General features: G+C 41.9%; 2 protein-coding genes and 3 long non-coding RNA genes across 11 annotated transcripts in view; 1 reads left to right on the forward strand and 4 right to left on the reverse strand.

Annotated features, from left to right (window-relative positions):
- Positions 1 to 4352: 4352 nt before the first annotated feature.
- On the reverse strand, positions 4353 to 7183 carry LOC124301438 (uncharacterized). Its single transcript, XR_006907471.1, has 5 exons — positions 6612 to 7183; positions 6268 to 6547; positions 5122 to 6184; positions 4742 to 5006; positions 4353 to 4680 (listed from the first exon to the last, which is right to left on the reverse strand). It is a non-coding gene; the product is annotated as an uncharacterized LOC124301438 (long non-coding RNA).
- Positions 7184 to 9349: 2166 nt separating this feature from the next.
- LOC124301440 (uncharacterized) lies at positions 9350 to 9728 on the reverse strand. Its single transcript, XR_006907472.1, has 2 exons — positions 9615 to 9728; positions 9350 to 9498 (listed from the first exon to the last, which is right to left on the reverse strand). It is a non-coding gene; the product is annotated as an uncharacterized LOC124301440 (long non-coding RNA).
- Positions 9729 to 10644: 916 nt separating this feature from the next.
- On the forward strand, positions 10645 to 18192 carry LOC124301437 (medium-chain acyl-CoA ligase ACSF2, mitochondrial). 2 transcript variants are annotated; one of them, XM_046756470.1, is made up of 8 exons: positions 10645 to 11023; positions 11150 to 11675; positions 13439 to 13622; positions 14547 to 14759; positions 14827 to 14961; positions 16513 to 16626; positions 17045 to 17281; positions 17615 to 18192. In XM_046756470.1, exons 1-8 carry the CDS (start codon positions 10936 to 10938, stop codon positions 17915 to 17917), a joined length of 1800 nt encoding a protein of 599 aa, XP_046612426.1. In that variant the 5' UTR covers positions 10645 to 10935; the 3' UTR covers positions 17918 to 18192. The 2 variants fall into 2 exon arrangements, with proteins under 2 accessions (XP_046612426.1, XP_046612425.1); XM_046756469.1 differs by having other exon boundaries at positions 10647 to 11023; positions 11147 to 11675.
- LOC124301441 (uncharacterized) lies at positions 13383 to 13769 on the reverse strand. Its single transcript, XR_006907473.1, has 2 exons — positions 13700 to 13769; positions 13383 to 13638 (listed from the first exon to the last, which is right to left on the reverse strand). It is a non-coding gene; the product is annotated as an uncharacterized LOC124301441 (long non-coding RNA).
- An 858-nt stretch (positions 18193 to 19050) lies between the features above and the next one.
- The window catches only part of LOC124301436 (serine/arginine repetitive matrix protein 2), a 72402-nt gene continuing 67461 nt past the window's right edge, over positions 19051 to 23991 (reverse strand). For all 6 annotated transcript variants that reach the window (XM_046756466.1, XM_046756464.1, XM_046756468.1 and 3 more), the window contains one exon: positions 19051 to 23039. In XM_046756466.1, coding sequence (XP_046612422.1) covers positions 21862 to 23039 — 1178 coding nt within the window. In that variant the 3' untranslated portion in view covers positions 19051 to 21861. The remainder of the gene's footprint in view (positions 23040 to 23991) is intronic.

Consider the following 23991-nt stretch of genomic DNA (forward strand, 5'->3'; position numbering starts at 1 on the left):
GCGACTTCCGGCGCAGGACTAGGAGACCTGCTCGACACGCCACGCGAAGAACGGCGGCCCTCCATCCTCGTCTGGAGCGCGATTCGCCATGTTTTGCATCTCTGTTCGCGCCGCTATTTTTCACCGATGAGTCAAGTTCAAAAACACCCTGCAGTCCTTTCGCCTTCTCAATTCTCACTTGCGTCTAACCAGCGATCCGCAGGTAACTGAGCTTACTCGACTCGGTCTGCAAGTGCCAGGGAACGGTTTTGCACGAATCACTCTTCGATCTGGTAAAATTAATCTGTGTCAATAAAAAGATTTGTCTTCACCTTGCTCTGTTCTTTCGGCCATCACGCGGTACTGGTCTGATGTCAAAAATGATCAGTCTCATCGAAGCCTTGACTGGTTTCATTCAGATCCTACGTCAACGTCCATTTGCACAAGAGGAACAGAATCACAGGAGTGTAATATCATATAAATATCATCATGACACATGGCGTGGTTAATTTGGTTCTTCTACATCAAAGTTCTGCTGCGTGTCCGACACTATCAGCGTATCACGTGCCTTTTCTGGCTTTTAACTCAGCTTTTAGTTTGGCTTTTATTCGAATGGCTGCGTTGCGGGTCATGACTTAGTGTCGGATGTCTGATAGCGGTCTCACAGCAGAACCGCATTGCGGCTAACTAGACATTGTCCACTTTGAACTGTAAATGTATGTATAATAGGTATAAAATATACTGACAGCGTTTTGGACGTGGATGTCCTTATACATATTTTCTGCTTGACGTTCACAAATGGAACGTATCACTTTGATTCACGGTTTTGGCCCATTTACCTCTTATTGCTGAGCGAATGAGAGTCAGAACGAAGGGGCGCGACTCGCTGATTATTTAACGTGGTTTACATAGTGCACGATGTAACAGTTTGGCATCATGTTGTCAGGGAAGACGAAATTGTAGAAGTAGAGTGGAACTGACATAAGTAGTAGCAGAAGTAGTATTTACTTGTTCAAGCTCGGGTTTGAGCTGTAAAAAAGGGTTACAGTATTGTACACAGTATTGTGCGATAGGTACTTACCATAGCTTAGCGTCTCATCCCGTGCTTTATAATCGGTAATATTTCCAGTTCCAATTCGCACGAAACGCTTCACATAATATTCAGAATTTATACACTGTTTTATTATGAGCAAAGTATCCCTTAACATAAATGCATTTCGGTGAACTTTATAATGTTACGTTCCGTGTCAAGAGTTTCTATACCCATCAACTTTTACATATTAATGTATTTGATAAGTTTTATATTACTGTGATATATGTAGTGAGCTTCTTCGCTGTCGATGTATTAAGGTCATACAGGTAGTTCAAGAAGGTATGGATTGGTTTTTTTTTTTTGGAGTCTGCATCAGTCATGAATCACGCTCTCTCTTCGTTATACGCTGGGCAGTTACTGAGCATATGGTACAAATCGTCATGTCTAACAATACACCAGCTATAATATTTCGAGATATGTATACTATATTTTTTGTCTGTAGTCATGATTCTAGTGCTATAATTATTCAATAATCGAGTCGACGCTGTTACTCTAAGAGTGCTGAGAGGGATTTTTAGGGTCAAATATATATTAGTAGATATTGGACTTTTGAAGGAATTCAGTAACGCGTATTGCTTTGCTTGCAATATAGTAACTGGGAGGGACGCCCAAGTTTCCGTTTTCCCGATAAGCTCGAAATAGTACTTTCTATGGCATGTCTGTAAAGTAGATGTTTTTATGGCAAAGATAATGATTTCAGTACTGAAATCTTTATTTGAGCCTAAAACACCTTACGGGTGCACCACATACCATATTTTTTCCGGCACAGCGTGAAAAGTCACTGTGACGCCAATTGAGATCCAGAAACAGAAATCAGAGCAGATGATGTCGATCGACGTCAGCTTCCGGCGAAAATGGAACCTCTTACATATCGAATCCGGGCTCCTATCCGTTGCTCGAGAAAACATTGGGCCAGCTGCTCGACGTGGCAGCAGAGAGATTTCCTAACAGAGAAAGCGTTGTATCCGTCCATCAAAACATGCGGATGACATCTTCGGAGACTCGAAAAAAGGCCGAAAAATTTGCCGCAGGGTTGAAAAAGCTGGGCTTGAAGAGGGGCGACAGAGTTGGAATTTGGAGCCCCAATTCCATCGAGTGGAGCGTGGTTTTCTTGGCCATTGTCAGGACTGGATTCAAAGTGGTCGGAATGAACCCTGCGGATCAGCTGAACGAGCTGATATACGGCATCAACAAAGTCGGGACCAGGGCTGTCATTGCAGCGGATAGTTTCAAGACTCAAAGTCAGTGTCCAACTCCGGAACACATCGTTATAGCCAGTAAAAAGCACGTGAGGTATATACCGGATTATTTCCGTGATCCGTTCCACAGCGACTCCTAATTGCAGGCAAATCAGGGTACAAGTCTCGTCGGCTGAAAGCAACAAGAAACCTCATGTCAAAAACGTCGTATGTCCTCGGGAATCACCTCGGATATACAATGTTGTTCACCGAAATTCTGAGATGGCGTTCTTTTGAAACAGAATCTGACAGTTAGAGTGGACGTGTACGCTGATTTGCCTATAATTCGGAGTCTTTATGGAGCGCATCACGGAAATAACCCATTTACGATGTTTCGTACCTGCATCTGTTTTCCACTATACATATATAAGGTACATTCGACGTTCAGTACCCAATTAGCTTACCTTGAGACAGAGAAAGTTGCCGATTAGACAACGTTTCACTGCGGGAATAAAAATTTTTACGAAATTAGATATAAAGTCTTTATTTTTCGCTTCTGTTTATCAAAGTCTTAAGCTGTTCACCGATCTGATGTAATATTGTACGATAGTGCATTATGTCAATTAAAGCTCAGTCACGCTTATCGCGACGCGATTTGACCGCGTGTTATACGGATTTCATCACATTATACTTAAAGTTGACATGATAAATCGAGAGACAGATTTTTAGCTAACGCATTTTAATGTATCTAAAATAGGTTAAACACAAGCGTTGTGACTGGAGGAGCTTATTATTACGATTCAGTAGAATATGTTTGAGCTTGTTGAGTGTATGTATAAGAGACGTTACGCATCGCCAGAATTCATGGCCACGGAGAAAACCGTTTTTTTTTCCTACGCGTAGCGTCGGAAGTGGTATAGAATTTAAATTCGTAATTAACTTGATTATCCAATTCTTTTATAGCCCTTTCGCTTTCAGCTTACAGCTGCGTTGTTCGGCAGCACCAAGATTGGATCGATATTTATTCAAGGTTAATATCAACTAGGATCCAGTTAACTTCACAGCAGGTTTCGCCTTGATGAGGATCAATGAAAATTCCCAGCCAAAGAGATGGCAGCACGAAAATGCAATAAACTTAAATTAGCGGAAAAGCAGAGTCGATTTTTGCGAAGCAATTTTATTTCATTTTGACAAACAAGCAGTTGATGTAGATCGACTTCATGCACGTGTGTTACACAGGCTTGAAGTAAGCCTTGGGAAACTTCCGGTTGGCGTTTGCCTGCTTCACGGTTCGATGAGCCTTTTTGCAATAAACGGTGTCTCTAATATCCGGCAATATTTCACTAGTTCATATACTTCTCAGGGATTCTCCCTCTAATTTTTATTCCTTATTGGTGCGTAACTAAATGACGTCGTTACAGACATTGGCCTGATTTCTATTTTATCATGCTGCAGAAGCTTTTGCCCAACCCTGATAATCAGTAGATTGAGTCAATCAACTAATATCTAGCGAAAAATGTTGAACTAAACTGACTCGGCGAGCCACGTAGTAAAAGTAAAACCAAAGCCGAGCATAATTTATTACTCACGTCATACATATCGCAGGAAGGGTTGATTTTTTATGCGGGAAAATTTGGGGGTGCATAACTTTATGGCTCAGTGATTCCCAACCTGTATCCCCTGCCCAAATCAACGTCAGTCTTTGAGAAAAGAATATCAAGGTCGTGATGCAAATAAAAATTTCCGGCCCGATTCAATTTCCGTGACGATTAATCAGGCGTGAAAGAAACTTTGCGGTGCGCAGGAAAATGTCTCGGAATTTCTTTCCCTCACCGCTTTTCGCAGCTGTTTAACTCGCTGGGGAAGCACTGTTTCAGAGAAATCGATTGGTATCACGATGAGGGGTTGGAATTTAATATTCAGCCTAGTACAATTGTAAAACGCGTGTCTGAATCCGGGCAGTCATGATAGTTTGTATTTTCTGTTCTCATTGCGACGCCATGAACCACGCATAGTTTAATTAATCTAATGGACAAACGGGGCGGCCGAACTTTATCAAGCTCTGTAATCATCGTGGAAGGGTAAATATGCTTCCAAGAATGAAAGTTTGAACAATTATTCGTTCAAATTACACACGCAGATTACATATAGATGTGAAGAATAACACTCGGGATTAACTTTCGTGAGTGGATTTTAATTAATTTTTCCTAAAAAATTTCATCCATCACAGTGGCACCAGGAGATTCGTCGACGTCGAGTCCCTGGCCAGCAGCATAGAAATGGAAGCCATCGGTGCTAAACAGGGTGAAATCTCTCCCGGGAGCGGCATGGTTATTCAATTCACTTCCGGTACCACTGGACGACCGAAAGCTCCCGAGGTGGCCCACAGATCATACGTAAACAATTCCAAGCAGGTGAGATTGGGGGGTGCTTCATTGGGAGAGGATAATTTTTAGACGCGTTTCGAGGTATTAGCGATATGCTTACTCACCTGGTGACTCCTAACTTTAACTTTCATTGTATACGTTTTTTGCTGAACAACTACGTCGTATAGAAACGACGGCAACGAAAGAATGAATGGAAATTGCGGTGACGCGTCAAGTTAGGTTTGGCGACTTTTTTGACCTTCTACAAAGTCAGTCGCGACGGTACATCCTGGCAAATTCTGTACCTCGGTTATGATTTTTCAGCATGCATTCGAACGATTTGTAATGCAGCCCGCACATTATAACCAACTCGCAGGCATGGCTGAAAAACTTAAACAAAGAAATAGGTAGGAATCAGATAAACGTAAATTCTTTTTTCTCACAAGAATTATCGCGGCACAACCACTTGCAAAAGTGCATCTGCACACGGAAGGCGAAAACTTACTCACTTCGTGCTTTGATCACAACAGACTGTGTATGCTTCAGTCATGAGCGTAATCTTTCAAGTTTTCTCAGGACTTGGAATTATCACGGTAATTAGCATTGTTCGCTGATAACGATGGTTCTCACCAAGCTTCATTATCAACGTAGAGGCCTATACATACATGACGTGGCCTATTTTGAAAAGTCCTTGACATAGTTCTAGTGAACATCAGCAATGTTTCTTTTTTCCAGAATGTTCAAACGGTGTTTTGTAATTCTGATTGACAGCTCATCGATATTATACCTTGTACTGAGGGACCTGGTACACGATTTACATTGTCAGTTCGCATAACTGCAAATTACCCGTTAATTTCGCCATTTTAATCTCTTAATGAAAGATGACAGGTGTCAATTTCGAATCAAAACCGGTTTTCAAATTGGAAGAATAAACCCAATCACGGTATAAACGTAAATTTCTCGTCTTATTTCCTTGGCAGGCTGTTCAGAGGTGTATGCTGAGTGACATGCACCATCGGATCTGTCTAGACGTTCCGTATTTCCATGCGTTTGGTCTGAACATGGAACGAGCGACGAGTCGGCAATGTGGAACGACGGTCATGCGTGCTGGACAATCCTTCAACTCTAAGGAATCGGTGAATGCCATTGCCAGAGAGAAATGTACAGTGATATACGGAACTCCTACGATGTGGGTAAGGCGAAAGTAGGAGATTAATTCGGTGCGTAGGGAACGGCAACACATTAACCCGATTGTTTCAGGTGGATTTGGTGAGCACGCAGCAAGAGCTGAAGGCTCCGATTGGCGAGATTTCGATCGGTCTGACCGGCGGCTCTCCAGCATCGCCGGACCTCTTCAGGAGAGCTAGAGAAACTTTCGGGTTTGACTTCATGAAGGTAGGTAAGAGACTTACACATTAGTGTCGCCTCGCCGTTTCGCTGCTCGATCTGGTTTCACGTGGACATAATATGCTTCCGAACGTGAACGAATCCCATTCATGGGAGCTCGGATCAATTCTGTTTCTTCTCGAACTCCAAGCCTCGCGAGCTGACGGAGTTAAAAGCTCGATCTGTAAAAAGGTCCCGATTCTAATTACCTGACCCGAACGATCAAAGCATCGGGCCCTTATCTCGTCAGCAGCGTGGCACTTACCTCGGAGGTGCACGTGGCCTTACGGCGTCCACTTTGAAGTGGTTATGTGGCAAAAGTAACGCCGGTTAGAGTCGGCAATGAGGAAAGGGGTCGACGTGTGGTAGGGCGAGGCCAATGACTCGGTCATTCATTCCTATCTATGCGAAGATCTTTCGCGGGAAGCGGGATGCATCGGAGTCGAACAACCCGCGGCTGCCTGGTAAGCAAGAGCATTGCATGCGCGTGTGTGTAGAGGCTGCGTAACAGTCCTCCCACACATGGAGCGTCGATGCAGCGAGACCTGTGGGCGATCGATAAATTGATTCTTGAATGCAAATTTTTACCCGAGGTGATTGGTTCCTTACATGTAAACCGTGTTCGCACATCTGCCCAGCACGTGAGGCGAATGAAGTTGTATAACGATACCGGAAACAGGAGCAGAACTGATCGGAGATGATCGAGTAATTTTCCACGCCCCCACACTGCCCACATACGTTCTGGCTGAAAAAACGACTTTCGTTTGCTGGGTGAGCTGTAGGCTTGCTGAAGAATTTAAGACTCGGCAAAAATTGCGTCACTTAAGTATTCGCTCAATGGGAACCTTGTCTTACGCCAACCAAATGGAAACATTTAAATTTCCGGGTCTCTTATCCACGCTACGATGCGAGACTCGCTCTTGATTCTTGATCGTTCTCCGCGGGTTAAAAGACTGAAATTCAAAGGAAGCAAGTGAGGCGGGGAAATTACTTGGTTACTTTGCAACTATGGCAAACTGATGATTCTCCGATACCGCGAATGTGAAGGACGACTTTGCGGACCACTTCTGACCTTGTTAATAAGGTGCGTGCACGCAGTTATCGCTCGATGCATGGCCAATTACAAATGAAAGTTCCAGTCGAATCATTCGTTCGAGACTGAGTTCAAGAGCCATTTAGTGGCCTGCGCCATGACACTGACCATGTAGGTTAAAATTAGTTAATTGACTCGGAGGTGTGCCAAACGCGCAGAAGACTGATAATATGAAAAGAGTGAAGATGTAGGAATTGGTAGAGAAATTGCAGCTACCACCAAACGAGCCTCACAGCCTTGAGATGCTATTTTGGACTTGCTTTTACATCGGTTTGCATTGACTCAAATTGCCGAAGCGCCAGTCTTTTTAAAACGCGGCAATAAAAACATTTGTTGCGTAATCAGCAGCCCGCAGGCTGGGCACGTGCCGCGGAACTTCTTCATCTGTAAATCGCCACACCAATTTTAACGATTCGAAAAATAACGTTAACATGGATTTAGATCCCTCTAACCATCGGACTGACGACTTTTCTTCTTCCCTCTAATTACAGTCGATATACGGATTGTCCGGGACCACGTTCATGAGCTTGCAGACACTGCTAAATACGCCCGGAGAAATTGTCGAAAAGAACGTTGGACACTTATCGAATCACACCGAAGTCCAGGTGACTAAATTCCTCTTCAAAATGAAACAAACCTCTTTGTAGATTTGAGAATTTGACCAGTTAACAACTGCTCAAACACAAATTTCAACTTGAGCTTGCTAAGCAGCAAGATGGTGACCAATTTCATGTAGGTACCATAGTCGTAGTCACTGCCCACGAGTAAAAATCGCTATCTTTTTGATTTTTAATTCATTAATCTGTGTGGACATATGTTATAATCGTCTGAATTTTGATGCTGATAGCATAGACCACGTTAATTGATCATTCTCAAAACTTGAATTGAAAATTAGAAAGAAAAGGGGAAAGCAGAAACGACCGAATAACGGTTGGAATGCGCAAAATTGGAAAATCGATCTTGGTTAAAATAGTTTGCTGGTACTGATTAGGGGCGGTGTAAACATATTTCCGAAGGTGCGTAGGCAGCGTCTGCAGAGTTTTGATGCATGGGGATTTGGAAAGCCTTTGCGTGGTGCTACAGAGTGATATTTTATTTATGACACGAAACCGGTGCAGGATCTACGCTTCTTCGGTAAAGCCACACATAAGAGAAAGCCAATAGCATGCTCGCATCTACCAGTCAAACAATGTACCAAACTGATGACACATATTTTATGCCAAACCGTATTGCTTTGTACGTACCAGCTGCCGCGGCACACTCGTGACATTCTACAGTTTTTATTGACTTTTGGCCTGTGTCAGTCATCGATGTTTTGATTATTTTGATTATTGAGTGAATATTATTGAAATATACATTGTTTGTCGAAAAGAAGATGTCTGTAATAGTTATTTCCACTTTAGAAAAATAGTCAGTAGTGACTTTCCTAACTTCCACATACCGGCTTACAATCGAGCCAGCGCCTACTTTCTCGGAATGTTCTTGGGTTACGACGTAGCGACCAATAAGAGGCAACTTACGAAGGTATTTCAGGCAAAGTTTTCGCATTACAAGCAATTCCAATCCTATTTCGATGCACAACTGATCGTTTAATATCGACACATTTTCCGATTTTCAGGTGAACGTATGGATCAACTGGGTTGCAACCTCCGTTCTTCTCCTATTTTGTATGTGTGCTACTCATATCAATTACAACAATGCTTTTGCGTACAACCGTGTATTAGAAGTTGTACTCGCACTTACGTTACGCCCGTGTTGGTCGATTGCCATTGCTTGAATCATTTATGCATGTACTCACGGATATGGAGGCAAATACCCGTTTGATTTTTGTGAATGGAAAGCTGCGCTGAATTACAAAACACTGTAACGTACCTAACTTGAAGGATCCTGATGCAGATGAATGGAACTCTAGTCAGATAATACGGTACATTGGTGAGACGTAAGATTTTATCAACGATATTTCAGGTCCCGTTGACAGCTTTTTGGCCTTGTCGTTCTTTCGGCCGCTCGGTCGGTTGTCATATTCCACTTATTTGGTGCATTTCTTCATCCAACATGTGAGGAATTCGGCCGCACGGACTCCTGTGGTATTTTCGAATTCTTTGATTGTAAGTTTTTTTTCTACATCTTTTGTTCTTCGAATTGCTCAGATTAAATTCAATCCATCTCTTTGCAGATTCATGAGTAATTGATTAATTTGGCGCTTTCAATCGTCACGGTTTTTGTTTTCACCTTATTCTTTGAATCACCATTCGTTGTGTTGGAAAAAATTTTCTTCAATCCCAAATCAGAGGCTAACCAAGTCACCCTGGTACGAGGCACGACCAACGGGCTGCGGGTCAAGCAGGCAGGAATTCGAAATGGATCGGCGAAGGAGGACTGATGCTGCGTTCGTCTGTCAACCTTTATATTTTCGAAACTATAATTTTGAGAATTGCTAGTATTATACAATAGTTCTACACACACTACTTGAACTATATCATAATTATCTGTATCGTATTGTACTTGAATACGCTTACATGTAAAGATTTCTTATACGATTATCGGCAGCAAGGTTCGATAGCACGCTTGTAGTTGGGCGTCTAAGGCACAGACAGTACGCACTGCTTCTGTATCGCTTGGAAAGTTACATCGAGTTTCAGTCATGCTTTCTTTGTAAATTAACAGCCATGAAAAGAAGAGGGGGAGCATAACATACCACGTAACCAAAATGGCGGTGGAACATTGCAATTATAAAAAAATATCACGCCTGAGATGGACATGGTGGTAGTGGAGGAGTGTGTAAGGCCATAGACTATACGCAATTTTAATGAGTACCAATGAGTACAGGAAAAGGAATTGTACTTACAGCACTGGTGGCTCCATCTATTGTAAAATGATCAATAATCAATACTTTCCGGTTGACGGTCACAAATGAAACCTACCACTTAGATTCAAGGTTTTGGCCCACTTACCACTTGGTTTACAAGGTGCATGATCTAACAGTTTGTCATTGTATTGTAATGGAAGAGTTCACGGCTGCCTCCCATATTCCACGCTCGAAGTTGCCAAACTAATTCGCAAGTTTGTTCAGACTGAAGTTGTAACTCTGTTACACAAATCGTGTAATGTCAATAAAATAATAAAAATTGAAAAAGTAGAGCCGAATAAAAACGAGTAATATGTTTTGAATGTCCGGTAGTTTCCCTAGCATGCAAGGATTTTCTCCAGTATCTTATCATTCATTTTTATTTTTAATACGTTTGAGGATCACCGTATAAATAACAATTGGCCAATATATTCTCGACGTGAAACGTGAGTTGGTATAAAAAAGTATCACGTTGTAATTAAAGATTACTAACGTCGAATCCGATTTGTAAGAAAAATTTTACCAAGAACCGTCTTACGTTTCAACATCGAAAATATCTGCCAACTGCCAAGTAACAAGAAAATATCGTCTACTTAGTTCTCCTTCGACATAAATATACATCAAGCATCAGGATAACAGGAATCGTAGGAAGTAGGCGAACCAACATTCTTGGTACGGGTATCAGTGTTATCTAACGGCCAGAGTTTATCGCTCGACATTGGTTGCACCTCCACAAAGTTTTTTACTGCCCAGCTCGTTTGATAAGTCCTAGAGACGATACGATACACTCGTCAGTCCAAATAGGGATTTCTGACGCCTCCCCTTCCCTACTTTTATTTCGCATTTTCGTGCATCGATGTTGTCATTCTAATTTCTATAGACGAACAGTGCAATACTAGACGGTACGCGATAAGTTTTGATACACCAGGTTGCTTCAACCGTGCAGTTGTCGTATCAGTTTTTGCTCATTTACTGTGAGACTCGACATAGTTATGATACGATTAAGAGCCAGTATTCCAAAGGCATTTGGTAACACAAGGTTTGACTCCAGGTCAGGCTTCATCTCCGCAGTTTCTTTTGGTAAGCTTAACAAGCCTCTCCGACTTGTATTGTTGGATAAGGCGATCGTGCTATCTATTACAAGCCAAGGTGATGGATCGCCGTCTCGGATTATCAGTTATTTTCATTCCTTTTCAAACGTAACAGACGCGTGGAAGAAATCACCGAGCAGACGATGTCGATCGACGTCAGCTTCCGGCGAAAATGGAACCTCTTACATATCGAATCCGGGCTCCTATCCGTTGCTCGAGAAAGCAGTGGGCCAGCTGCTCGACGTGGCAGCAGAGAGATTTCCTAACAGAGAAAGCGTTGTATCCGTCCATCAAAACATGCGGATGACATTTTCGGAGGCTCGAAAAAGGGCCGACAAATTTGCCGCAGGGTTGAAAAAGCTGGGCTTGAAGAGGGGCGACAGAGTTGGAATTTGGAGCCCCAATTCCATCGAGTGGAGCGTGGCTTTCTTGGCCATTGCCAGGGCTGGATTCAAGGTGGTCGGAATGAACCCTGCGGATCAGCTGAACGAGCTGATATACGGCATCAATAAAGTCGGGACCAGGGCTGTCATTGCAGCGGATAGTTTCAAGACTCAGAATTATCCGGAAATGCTACTCAGGGCGAAGAGTCAATGTCCAAGTCTGGAACACATCGTTATAGTCGGTGATAAGCACGTCAGGTAGGTATATATTCACGATGCTTCGTACCTACATGTGGTTTCCACTATACATAAGGTCTGTTCGACGATTAACGTCCAATTAGCTTATCTCGAGAGTGATAAAATTGCCGTTCGAATAACATTTTGCTGCAGGAATGGAAATATTTACGAGTTCGAGTATAACGTCTTTATTTGTCGTTTCTGTTTATCAAAATTTTCGGCTGTTCACTGATCCGATGTAACATTGTGCGATAATGAATTATGTCATCGAAGCCCAGTCGCGCTTATCGCGAAGCGATTTGGCCGTGTGTTATACAGATTTCATCACATTATATCCAAAGTTGACATGAATCTCCATCTTAAACTTAGAAGTATTAGGCCGTTGTCGATCTAGCATGTAAACTTTTCAAATAACCTGGCGTGTGCGATGTGTTGAAAGATAGATTCTTAACTGACGCATTTTAATGTGTGTAAAATAGGTTAAACACTAAGCGTTGCGACTTGAGGAGTTTATAATTACGATTCAGCGGAATATATTTGAATTTGATGAGTATATGTACAATACGCGTTATACTCGAAGGCAGAATTCATAGCGACGAAATTTGGTTTCTTTTTCTCGTCTACGCGTAGTTCAGAAAATCGCACGCAATTTAGATTCGTAGCAGCTTCATTATCTCATTCTTTTATAGCCTTTCGGCGTTTAGCTTACAATTGCGGTGTTCAGCGGCACCAGGTTTTGATCGATATTTATTTAAGGTAAATATCAAATGGGATCCAGTCCACTTCACAGTATATTTGGCGTTGACTAGGATTAATGAAAATTCCCTGCCAAAGAGACGGCTACACGAAAATGCGTTAAATTTAAATTATCGGAAAAACAGCGTCTATTTTTATAAAGTAATTTTTACTCGTATCGACAAATAAGCAGTTGATGTATACCGACTTAATACCCATATATTAGAGAGGTCAAAGGTAGGCGTTGGGCAACTTCCGGTTGGCGTTCACCTGCTTTGCGCTTAGATAAGCTTTTTTGCAATAAACGGCGTTTCTAATATCCGACAATTTTTCAGTACTTCGCGTACTTGTCAGTTCCTTATCCGTGCGTATTTAAATGATATCGTTACAGACATCGGCCTAATTTCTATTTTATCAAACATCAGGAGCCTTAGCCCAACCCTAATCAGTGGATTGAGTCAATCAACTAATATCTCGCGAAAAATGTTGAACGAAACTGAATCGAACGTCAGTCTTTGTAAAGAACATCAATGTCATGATGCAAATAAAGTTTTTCGGTTCGATTCAATTCCCGTAACGGTTGAGCAGGCGTGAAAGAAACGTTGCGATGCATAGGAAAATATATTGTAATTTCTTTCCCCTACTGCTCGTCGCAGCTGTTTAATTGTAAATTAGTTTGGTAGACACTGTTTCAAAGAAATCGATTCGTATCGAGATGAGAGGTTGGATTTTAATATTCAGCCTAGTTACCTCGTGAAATGCGTGTCTGAATTCAGGCAGTCGTGATTGAGTTTTTTTTTCTCTGCTTTCAGTACGTCATTAACCGCGCATAGTTTAATTAATCTAATGGACAAACGGGACGGCCGAAGTTTATCAAGCTCTGTGATCACTGCGGAAGACTAAATATACTTCAAAGAAAAAAAAGTACGAAAAATTATTCGTTCAAATTATACTCGCAGATTGCATATAGATGTAAAAAATAACACTTGACACTAACGTTCGTGAGTGGATTTTAATTAATTTTTCCTAAAAAATTTCATCCATCACAGTGGCACCAGGAGATTCGTCGACGTCGAGTCCCTGGCCAGCAGCATTGAAGTGGAAGCCATCGGTGCTGAACAGGGTGAAATCTCTCCCGGGAGCGGCATGGTTATTCAATTCACTTCCGGTACCACTGGACGACCGAAAGCTCCCGAGGTGGCCCACAGATCATACGTAAACAATTCCAAGCAGGTGAGATTGGGGGGTGCTTCATTGGGAGAGGATAATTTTTAGACGCGTTTCGAGGCATTAGCGATATGCTTACTCACCTGGTAACTCGTAACTTTGACTTTCATTGTGTCCTTTTTCACCGAACCACTGCATCGTATAGAACTGACGGCAAAGAAAGAACGAATGAAAATTGCGATGACGCGTCAAGCTACGTTTGGCGACCGTTTTGACCTTTTACAAAATCAGTCGTGACGGTACATCGAGGCAAATTTTGCACTTCTGTCATGCATTTAAACGGTCTAACATGCAGATCCGCACATTATAGCTATCATGCAGGCAGGGTTAAAAAAATTAAACAAAGAAATAAAGACGGATCAGACAAGAGTCCATTTTTTCTTCACACAACATTTATCGCAGTAGAACCAGTTGCAAAAGTAGATCTGCACACGGAAGGTGAAAACTTGGTCGTTTTGTGCTTTTATCGCAACAGCCTGCGCATGCTGTACTCGTAAGAGTAACTTCTCAATGTTTCTCAGAACTCGGAATTATCACGGTAATTATCATTGTGCGCTGATAACGATGGTATCGTTCACCTTTATAATTAACGTAGAGATCTACATACATGACGTAGCGCATTTTCAACAGCTCGTGATACATTTCTAGTGGACATCGGCAGTGTTTTATTTTTCCGCCAAAATGTGAAAACGATGTTTCGTACCGTCGCCGCGTTGATTGACAGCTCATGGATATTATACCTAGTACTGATTTACATTATTTACATTTTCGTTTAGTACAACTGCTAATTGAGCGATAATTTCGTTGGCCATGTGAATCTCTGATGGAAAGATCACAGGTCTCAAATTCAAGTCAAAACCGGTTTCCAGGTATGAAGAATAAACCTAATCACGGTATCATCGTAATCTTCTCGTTTTATTTCTTGCGTAGGCTGTTGAGAGGTTTAGGCTCAATGACAGGCACCATAAGATCTGTCTGAACGTTCCGTATTTCCATGCGTTTGCTCTGAACATGGGACAAGTGACGAGTCTACATTGTGGAGCGACGGTCATCCTTGCTGGACAATCCTTCAACTCTAAGGAATCGGTGAATGCCATTGCCAGAGAGAAATGTACAGTGATATACGGAACTCCTACGATGTGGGTAAGGCGAAAGTAGGAGATTAATTCGGTGCGTAGGGAACGGCAACACATTAACCCGATTGTTTCAGGTGGATTTGGTGAGCACGCAGCAAGAGCTGAAGGCTCCGATTGGCCAGATTTCGATCGGTCTGACCGGCGGCTCTCCAGCATCGCCGGACCTCTTCAGGAGAGCTAGAGAAACGTTCGGGTTTGACTTCATGAAGGTAGGTAAGAGACTTACACATTAGTGTCGCCTCGCCGTTTCGCTGCTCGATCTGGATTCACGTGGACATAATATGTTTCCGAACGTGAACGAATCGCATTCATGGGAGCTCGGATCAATTCTGTTTCTTCTCAAACTCCAAGCCTCGCGAGCTGACGGAGTTAAAAGCTCGATCTGTAAAAAGGTCCCGATTCTAATTACCTGACCCGAACGATCAAAGCATCGGGCCCTTATCTCGCCAGCAGCGTGGCACTTACCTCGGAGGTGCACGTGGCCTTACGGCGTCCACTTTGAAGTGGTTATGTGGCAAAAGTAACGCCGGTTAGAGTCGGCAATGAGGAAAGGGGTCGACGTGTGGTAGGGCGAGGCCAATGACTCGGTCATTCATTCCTATCTATGCGAAGATCTTTCGCGGGAAGCGGGATGCATCGGAGTCGAACAACCCGCGGCTGCCTGGTAAGCAAGAGCATCGCATGCGCGTGTGTGTAGAGGCTGCGTAACAGTCCTCCCACACATGGAGCGTCGATGCGGCGAGACCTGTGGGCGCTCGATAAATTGATTCATGAATGCAAATTTTTACCCGAGGTGATTGGTTCTTTGCAGGTCAACGGTGTTTGCACATCTACCTAGCAGGTGAGATGGTTAAAGTCAGGATACCGGAAGCATGATCAGAACTCTTCAAAAATGATCAAATAAATATTTATTCCCCAGTCTGGGAAACTGACTTCCGTTTGCTGGGTTAACTGCAGATTTACTGAAATATTATAAGACTTGGCAAAAATTTCGTCACTTAAGTGGTCACTCAATGGGAACCTTGTCTGACACCAACCAAACGGAAACATTTAAATTACCGGGTCTCTTCTGCACGTTAAGATGCGATACTCGCTCTTGGTTCTTGTTCGTTCTCCGCGAGTTGAAAGATTGAAATTCAAAGGAAGCCATTGAATCGGGGAAATCATTTGGTTACTTCGGAACCATCGGAAACTGATGATTCTCCGATACCGCGAATGTGAAGGACGACTTCGCGGACCACTTCCAGCTTTGCTAATAAAGTGTATGCACGTAGTATCGCTCGGTGTATGGCCAATTACGAATGAAAGTAATAGTCGACGAATTCGTTCGAGAGTGAATTCAAGGGCCAGTTAGTGGTCTGCGGCATGACATTGACCATTTAGGTTAAAATTAGTTCAATCGACTCCGAGGTTTGCCAAACGCGCAGGAGACTGATAATATGAAAATAGTGAAGATGTAGGAATTGGTAGCGAAGCTGCGGCGACCGCCTAACGAGCCTCGCAGCCTTGAGATGCTATTTTGGACTTGCTTTTAGATCGGTTTGCATTGACTCAAATTGCCGAAGCGCCAGTCTTTTTAAAACGCGGCAATGAAAACATTTGTTGCGTAATAAGCAGCCCGCAGGCTGAGCACGTGCCGCGGAACTTCTTCATCTGTAAATCGCCACACCAATTTTAACGATTCGAAAAATAACATTAACACGGATTTAGATCCGTCTAACCGTCGGACTGACGACTTTTCTTCTTCTCTCTAATTACAGTCGATATACGGATTGTCCGAGACCACTTGCATGAACTTCCAGACGCTGCTGAACACGCCCAGAGAAATTGCCGAAACGACCGTTGGATACTTATCGGATCATACCGAAGTCCAGGTGAATATACTGCGCTTCGAATAGAAAAAAAGGAACCTATAGATTTGAGTATTTGACAACTGCTCAAACACACATTTGAACTTGAGCTCGCTAAACAGCAGGACGGTGACGAATTTCGTGTAATCGTAGTCATTGACCGTGAGTAAAGATCGCTATTTTTTTGGCTTTTCATTCATAACTCCGTGTGGACGTACGTTGTAATCATCTGAATTTGCATGCTGACAGCATAGACCGCGTTAATTTATCATTCTCAAAACTCGAATTGAAAATTAGAAAGAAAAGGGAAAAGCAGAAACGACCGAATAACGGAATGTGCAAAATTGGAAAATCGATCTTGGTTCAAATAGTTTGCTGGTGAATAACCGGTCTTGCAGTGTTTACGTCGTACACACGTGACCATATGTACCTTGCACCGCAGGTGGTCGACGAGAATGGAGTTCCCGTTCCTTTCGGAACACCCGGAGAACTCTGGACTCGCGGCTATCATACGATGATCGGTTACTGGGGAGACGAGGAGAACACCAGGAAGACCAAGACCGATGACGGCTGGCTGAAAACGGGGGATCAGTTTGTTCTGCGGCCGGATGGCTACGGTCGGATCATCGGCAGGCTCAAGGACATGCTGATCAGGGGCGGTGAAAACATATTTCCGAAGGTGCGTAGCCAGCGTCTGCAGAGTTTTGATGCATGTGGGTTTGGAAAGCCTTTGCGTGGTGCTACAGAGTGATATTTTATTTATGTCGCGAAGCACCCATAATCGATGAACCCGAACGATACCGATACAGTGTGAGCACCGGCAACGCTCGATCGCTATTTCGAATGCGAACCGCGCCCGATTTGTCGCGCTTCATCAAAGTTCATTTCCGGATTACGAATTGGGAAACAGTTTCGCTTAAGCAATGCTCCAGCGTTGTTCCGTAATTTGTTGACAGACTTTTCCCGATTCGTGCACGATTCTTCGCTGGGATTGAAGATTAAACTCTTGCAGGAGATTGAAGAGTTCCTCGAGACCCATCCGGCAGTCTTGGAGGCCCATGTCTTCGGAGTTCATGACGACCGTCTTGGCGAGGATGTCTGCGCCTGCGTTCGCATGAAGCCGGGTGTTGTCGGCCTGACGCCTCAGGACATCAAGGAATACGGAAGGGGGAGAATAGCGCACTTCAAGATTCCGAGATACGTCCATTTGACCGAGGAATTCCCGAAAACGACCAGCGGAAAAATCAAGAAGCACGTCCTCAGAGAGACCCTGGAAGCAGATGGCATCGTGCCGAAAAAGCCAGATGTCAGCTAAGGGCAAACTTGTCGGCACTTGAAGATCTACTTGTTCTTTTACATACAATTTCTGCTGATTTTCCCGCTACACATATTGCGCAAGTTTCCATTTCATCGGTATATTTACCTACATGGAACATAATGTACTTGTAAAGTTAAGGATTTTTCTACACTGAGAAAAATTTCATTTGCTGTAGTAACTAGAAAAATTCAGTAAAACAGGTATGGTTAAAAAAACTGTTTGAATATTGTTGGAATTACGAAAAACGAGGTACGCGTAAACATTTTGCGTTATTGTCGATCCTTTTTTGGTAATTGCAGCGCAAAATCAGTTTGTGAGTATTACTCTACTTTTTTAGTCGAATAAGGCTTTAACGTCAATTTATTGTTGCACAAGCGTTAAATTTTCGCAAGTTACAAGAAAATCTAGTAACAGTGAACGAATGGGAAAGAATAGTAACGGATACTAAACCTTCTGGTAACAGCTAGAAAACTAATTTTCATTTTCTACCTATAACTATATTTTTTGATTGTGGTAAAAAATGAAAATAGTTAAGGACCGAGCGGTAACCGGAACTAAAAATTTCTCTCAGTGTATTATCTGGTGTAAGTGTTTCCATATGTGATATACATATTTTTTTGTCTATCAAAAAGCGGTAATAAACGCATTTACTTAATTCGAGCTTGGAACAGGAAAACAGATCTTTTTGTTGACCCGCCGTGAATTCACAACGATGATAATCCACCGAAATATTCCATTCGTGAATTATGGAACGTACTGCTGGTATAACTCACGTGCGTGGGTGCGTACGAGTGCGTATCGCATATGCAAGCGACGTAGAGAGCGTGGTATCTTCGGCACGTGATGTCAGAGTCAGAAGTAAGTGCGTGACTAGGTTTCGTAATAGAAAAGCCAGTCAACTTGTGACATTCGAGTCCGAGCTTGATTTTGGTTTTTATCGTTAGATGATGGAAAACTTGCTCGAATATACAGTAATGAAAATTCACTCGTACGTATAATTGAACTAACAATAAATTATTGAGGAAAAGGCGCGGAAGGTAGTTATTGACTAGCAAGACACATTATTATTGTAATTCTTTTTCTTCAATTTGTAGCATCATGTATTGAACTTGTGGTAATAGTTGAAGGTATCTTTTTTATTTGGTAAATAGAGAATAGAATAAATTTGTCCAACATTATATTATATATATATATAAGTGAAGGAGAGAATTATCATTTTCTTTTTCTCCATGCGTGTTTCTTTGTTATGTTTGTTTTTTTTTTTTTGTTTTTTCTTTCTTTTTTCATCCCTCCTCGTCATCATTGACTTCGATGAAAATCTTAGTTAACTTCAAAACTACAAATATTTCGCTATTATTATAATAGCTCTTCGTCATACAAACTTCAGCTACAACTTTATACGTGTGTTGCATTTTATATTTAATCAATTCTATTTTATTTCTTCGTAATATCCTTCTTAATCGCTAAGACATCGGTTCTTTTCAATTTTTTTTTTTTTTTTTTAAATTTTAAACCGTTAATGTTCTTACGTACTATGTAGTATATGCATATCCATGGCTTTGTACAAAAGATACAAATAATTAACTTAAGTTACCTTTTATTATTCTTTATTTTCGCCTTTTTCATTATCCCTCTCTTTTACTTTTTGACGATGAAAAGGAATCATTTTAATAATCAATCAACCATTATACATATACTATATTTGTGTGCACGTACGCTAATATATATGGGAAAACGCTGGGGAATTTATGAAATCATACCGTTAAACGTATAACATATAATCAATTCTCTTTGGCTGATTCGCGCCTCGGAACTCTTGGCGAACTCCCTAATATTGATTATGGAAAATATAGAAAACGATGGAATTTCGCGAAACGGTACAACATTTTTCTTTCTCACGATTTTGATGAATACACAACAGATAACGTGAATAAATAAATCAATGACATGATATTCTTCTTGCTAGTTTCACACGGTACACGTGATAATTAATATATACCCATGTATACATATTAATCAGCTGCAGCCACTCAAAATGTTATCGTATTTATACATATAACTTCAGAAAACAAGTTTCCGACGTGAAGTTACACAGCTATTAGTCGAGGGTCATTTCTACACGACGCATGAACGATGCCGCGATAAGTGTTTTTTTTTTTTTTTTTCTTTTTCTTCTTTGTTTAATTTATCTTCAAAGGCTACAATTGTACAGGATGGTCAAAATTTTTTTGAAGACACTATAAAAAATTAAAACATTCACATTCACGAAATGGTCGATGATTTTCCATCAAACGTATCTCGTTTATATTCGACAACGGTTTTAGAAACTTGTCCAAGAATAAATCCCATCCGTAGAGCGTTTAAAATCTTTACAACAAATAAAAAAAAAAAATTTGAAAAAAAAAAAAAAAACCAAACGTCGTCGACTCGATAGTTTGCGAAATTTTTACACTTTGCGGACACGGGAAATTTAATTCAAACAGTTTCGAAATTAAAAAAGAAAAATCGTACGTAGTCGAGAAATGGCGAGTTACGTTATGTACAGTTAACGAGCTGCAATCACAGAGCTAGGACTTGCATTTCATCTGAGTATATAATAATTACAGTTACATACACGATCGGTATTACGTATCCTCAACATACACATAACACGATTTTGCATATCTTCGCATTTCGGCTAATTTGCAACTTTTGTCAACGTAATTCGAATCATCATTTTTACACTGAAATAATTGCTCGATCGTTAACAAAAACCTCACCGTTCTGCTCGATTGGCCTATGATCGAATCGCAGGATAAAAGAACAACTCGCAATATCGGCGACGAAGCTGCAGAATTAATCGTTCTTACACCCTTTTTCTAAGTGCAAACAGATCCTTCTTTCCAAGGATGAGTTAATTCGGTATAAAGTGGCAAACATAGCTTTCATCACTAAACAGACGTCGCTTCTAACTGGATCAGGAAATCCCCTGATCCAAAGGGTTATTATTTTTGGTCCAAGTTATTACATAATCTCACCTTGTATACTCAACAGCAACGCAATGTTAATAAGTATACCTATATATATATATATCATTATTATCAAACGTAAAACAGCTACATGCAGATTGTTTTTTGTATTACTATCAAATTTCATTTTTTGTTTCACCTCTTCTGCTTCTCGTTATAATAGTAATAATAATAATAATAAGAACAACAACGATAATATTTCGTTTATCGAGTATATCATAATAAGTGTAGCAGCGTAATTGTTAATAATAATAATAATAATAATAATAATAATAATAACAATGACAATAATCGTTAATAATTATCTGTAAATATATATAGACAACTATATAATACTGGATTCCCCACCGCTCGTCTCTCACAATTTCTATTTCACATATATTTATCATTGTCACCCCGTCCCAGTTCCATCGATTTTTACATATATACCTGCATCCTTTTTCACCCTTTGCCTGCAGCGTTAATCGAACCGTGTTTTAAAATCACGCACCGAATCCTTCTCTTCCTAGCTTCGCACCGCAGGAGAGAAAAACCCTGCATCTTTTAGGCATATTATAATATATAACCATCCGTAAAATTCCCAAAAACGGAGTGAATTTATAAAAAGAAAAACGAATTAAAAAATACAAAAAACCAAAAAAAAAAAAAAAGTAAAAAGAAAACTTGACGATAAGGAGAAGTAAAAAAAAAAATCCCAACAGTAAATTGTCACTAGTTTTTAACCTTGCAGGGCGATTCGTGTAGGTAAAAAATAAAACAAAAAAATGTAAAAAAAAAAAAAAAAAACGATAACTAGTGTAATAATAACAAAAGAAAACGAGAAAAAAATTCAAAATCCTTCACACGTGTTCGTACGATGTGTAATAGGTATAGTCGAAAGTCTTAGAGGCTCTTGGTCCTCCTCCAGCCGCAGCAGGCGTCGGGGGCGATACGTCAACCCTCCGATTCGCTCCATGATAGTTCCATCGCTAGTCGTGGAATGTCGCTGCTGGCCGAGGATTCGTCTTCGCTGCTGGACGCCGATGTCTCCTCGGATATCATCGCTTCGCCACCGGCCTCCTGGGGCCTTAGACCGGGGCTCGGTTCCTGGTTAACAACAGCGGTATTAGCGGCGGGATCGCTTCTGGGTCTTCTTCGTGCGGCGGACGGTGTCGATGTGAATCCAGGCGAGGCCCAAGCGTCCTGGGGCCCGTTGTCGCCGATGGAAACGCTCTTCGACCTAGCCCTGAGGACAACGGCTCGCTGAGGATTCGTCGCGCGCAGCGAACTCTGTCGGGAAACGGTGGCGGCTGTGACGGGCGAGGACGAGGACGGCTGCCGGGGCCTTTTGGGCCTTGAGTCGCTGGGACTGATGCCGCGGCTCGACCCGGAGCGCCGCAGCAAACGGGAGGCCATCGCCTCGGGGGACTCCTCGATCTCCAGTGTCCAGGATACCGAGTCGCTCTTCTCCACCATCGACTTGACCATCGGCGAGGCTGGCGGCGAGTCATCGAGCGAATGGGAGAGGCTCGTGTGCTCGGGGCCCAACGATCTCGTCAGACGCTGCGGCGGGGCCGCCAACTGATTCGCCAGCACCGTGACCACCTCGTTGTTCTGGCGCAGCCGCCATTGCAGCTCTTCGTTGTGCTGCGAGAGCCGCTTGTTCTGCTTCGATTCCTGGTGGAACGACTCCAGCAGCACCTTGTTCTCGTGCGATAACTGACGCTCGAAAGTTTCCTTCCTCTGGAGCTGCGCGCGCAGGTCTTCGCTCCGCGCCTCCAGTGCTACCACCTTTACCTCGAGCGCCTCCTTCACCTCCACTTCTCGGCGCAGGTTGTCGTTCTCCGCTCGTAGCGCCGCGATCTCCTGGCTCCGCAACTCGAGCACCGTTCGCAGGGAATCCGCCTCCGCTCTCAGCGCTGCTCCCTGATCGTGGACCGCCGATCTTCGCTCCGTCGCAGCCTCTCGTCGCACCAGATCCGCCTCGTGTTCTGTCCGCAGGCGGGCTATCGTCGACTTCAACTCCTTGGTTGAGTTGTCAAGGGTGTCCTGAAGACGGGCTTCGCACTTTTCACGCTCGTCTTGCAGCGCTGATTCCATCTCCGTAAGTCGCTGAGCGTGCCGGGATTCCACTGGGAAATCGGAAATCACAGAGTTATTAGATCCGTTTTAGCCTGGCAGGAATAAGGGGTGATATTTGAAAGCTTAGAGTTCGTAAGAAAACTTTCGCGATGTGATTAGGGATGTATTGGGAGTTGAGCATTCTCAACCAAAAGTGAGTCTCGCCGACGATATTAAATACTTTGTGATTGGATAAAAATCTGAAAAAATCAACTACAATGAAGATGATAAGAAAATCAAATTTGAATAATAATAATTTCCAGAAGTTATCAATAAATCGTTTTTGTATAAGATTCAATATCTAGAAATTTGGTATGGAATTTTCTAATGCATAGTTTAAATTTTGAACAAACTTGAATATCATAAAATGTGAGAGAATTTTACTTTGAGATCATTCATGATCTTCGTCGTCGTTTTAAAATCGTTAGAAGTCTTATGGCACTGTTCTAAAATGCTGCTATTGGTAAATTTACGTTCTGCAATCGACGACGACGTTTCTACATTGCTGACCGCATAAGCCGGCTGTCTTAACTCTATCCATCAAAAATGACAAATCATTACAAACTCGTGAAAAATTGCAATCAATAAATTGTTTGTACTCAATATTGAATCCAACTTCAAATGAAGTAGAAAAAAGTTATTATTACCTGCGTCGTGTCCTGTCTATAATTTTTCAAACTTACGAAGTTAATTATTTTTCGTTAATTTGATGACAAAATACTCAAATTCGACAAAAATCTATGAAACTATATAATCATGAGCTACCATGATTTTCTTAAAAATGGAAAAAAACCAAATACTCAAATTGTATACTCAAAGGCTTAGATGTCAATTTTTTAGTTAAAAATTGAACAGATTAGTTTGATTTCACTCCACGACGGTTTACTTTTATCGGGAAAACTATTTTTCACAAACTCAATCTAACAGTTTCCAATTTTCGTCAATATCAAATGTAATATTGTT

The sequence above is a fragment of the Neodiprion virginianus genome, chromosome 3 (genome assembly GCF_021901495.1).
Source record: "Neodiprion virginianus isolate iyNeoVirg1 chromosome 3, iyNeoVirg1.1, whole genome shotgun sequence".
In the NCBI taxonomy this organism is placed as follows: domain Eukaryota; kingdom Metazoa; phylum Arthropoda; class Insecta; order Hymenoptera; family Diprionidae; genus Neodiprion; species Neodiprion virginianus.

What these genes read in the sequence shown, in the direction of transcription:
- LOC124301437 (XM_046756469.1), top strand. Translation starts at nt 10,936, where the DNA reads ATGATACGATTAAGAGCCAGTATTCCAAAGGCATTTGGTAACACAAGG. An exon ending in ACGTAAACAATTCCAAGCAG is followed by an intron (nt 13,623 to 14,546) that starts GTGAGATTGGGG and finishes TTTCTTGCGTAG; the next exon opens with GCTGTTGAGAGGTTTAGGCT. An exon ending in ACGGAACTCCTACGATGTGG is followed by an intron (nt 14,760 to 14,826) that starts GTAAGGCGAAAG and finishes CGATTGTTTCAG; the next exon opens with GTGGATTTGGTGAGCACGCA.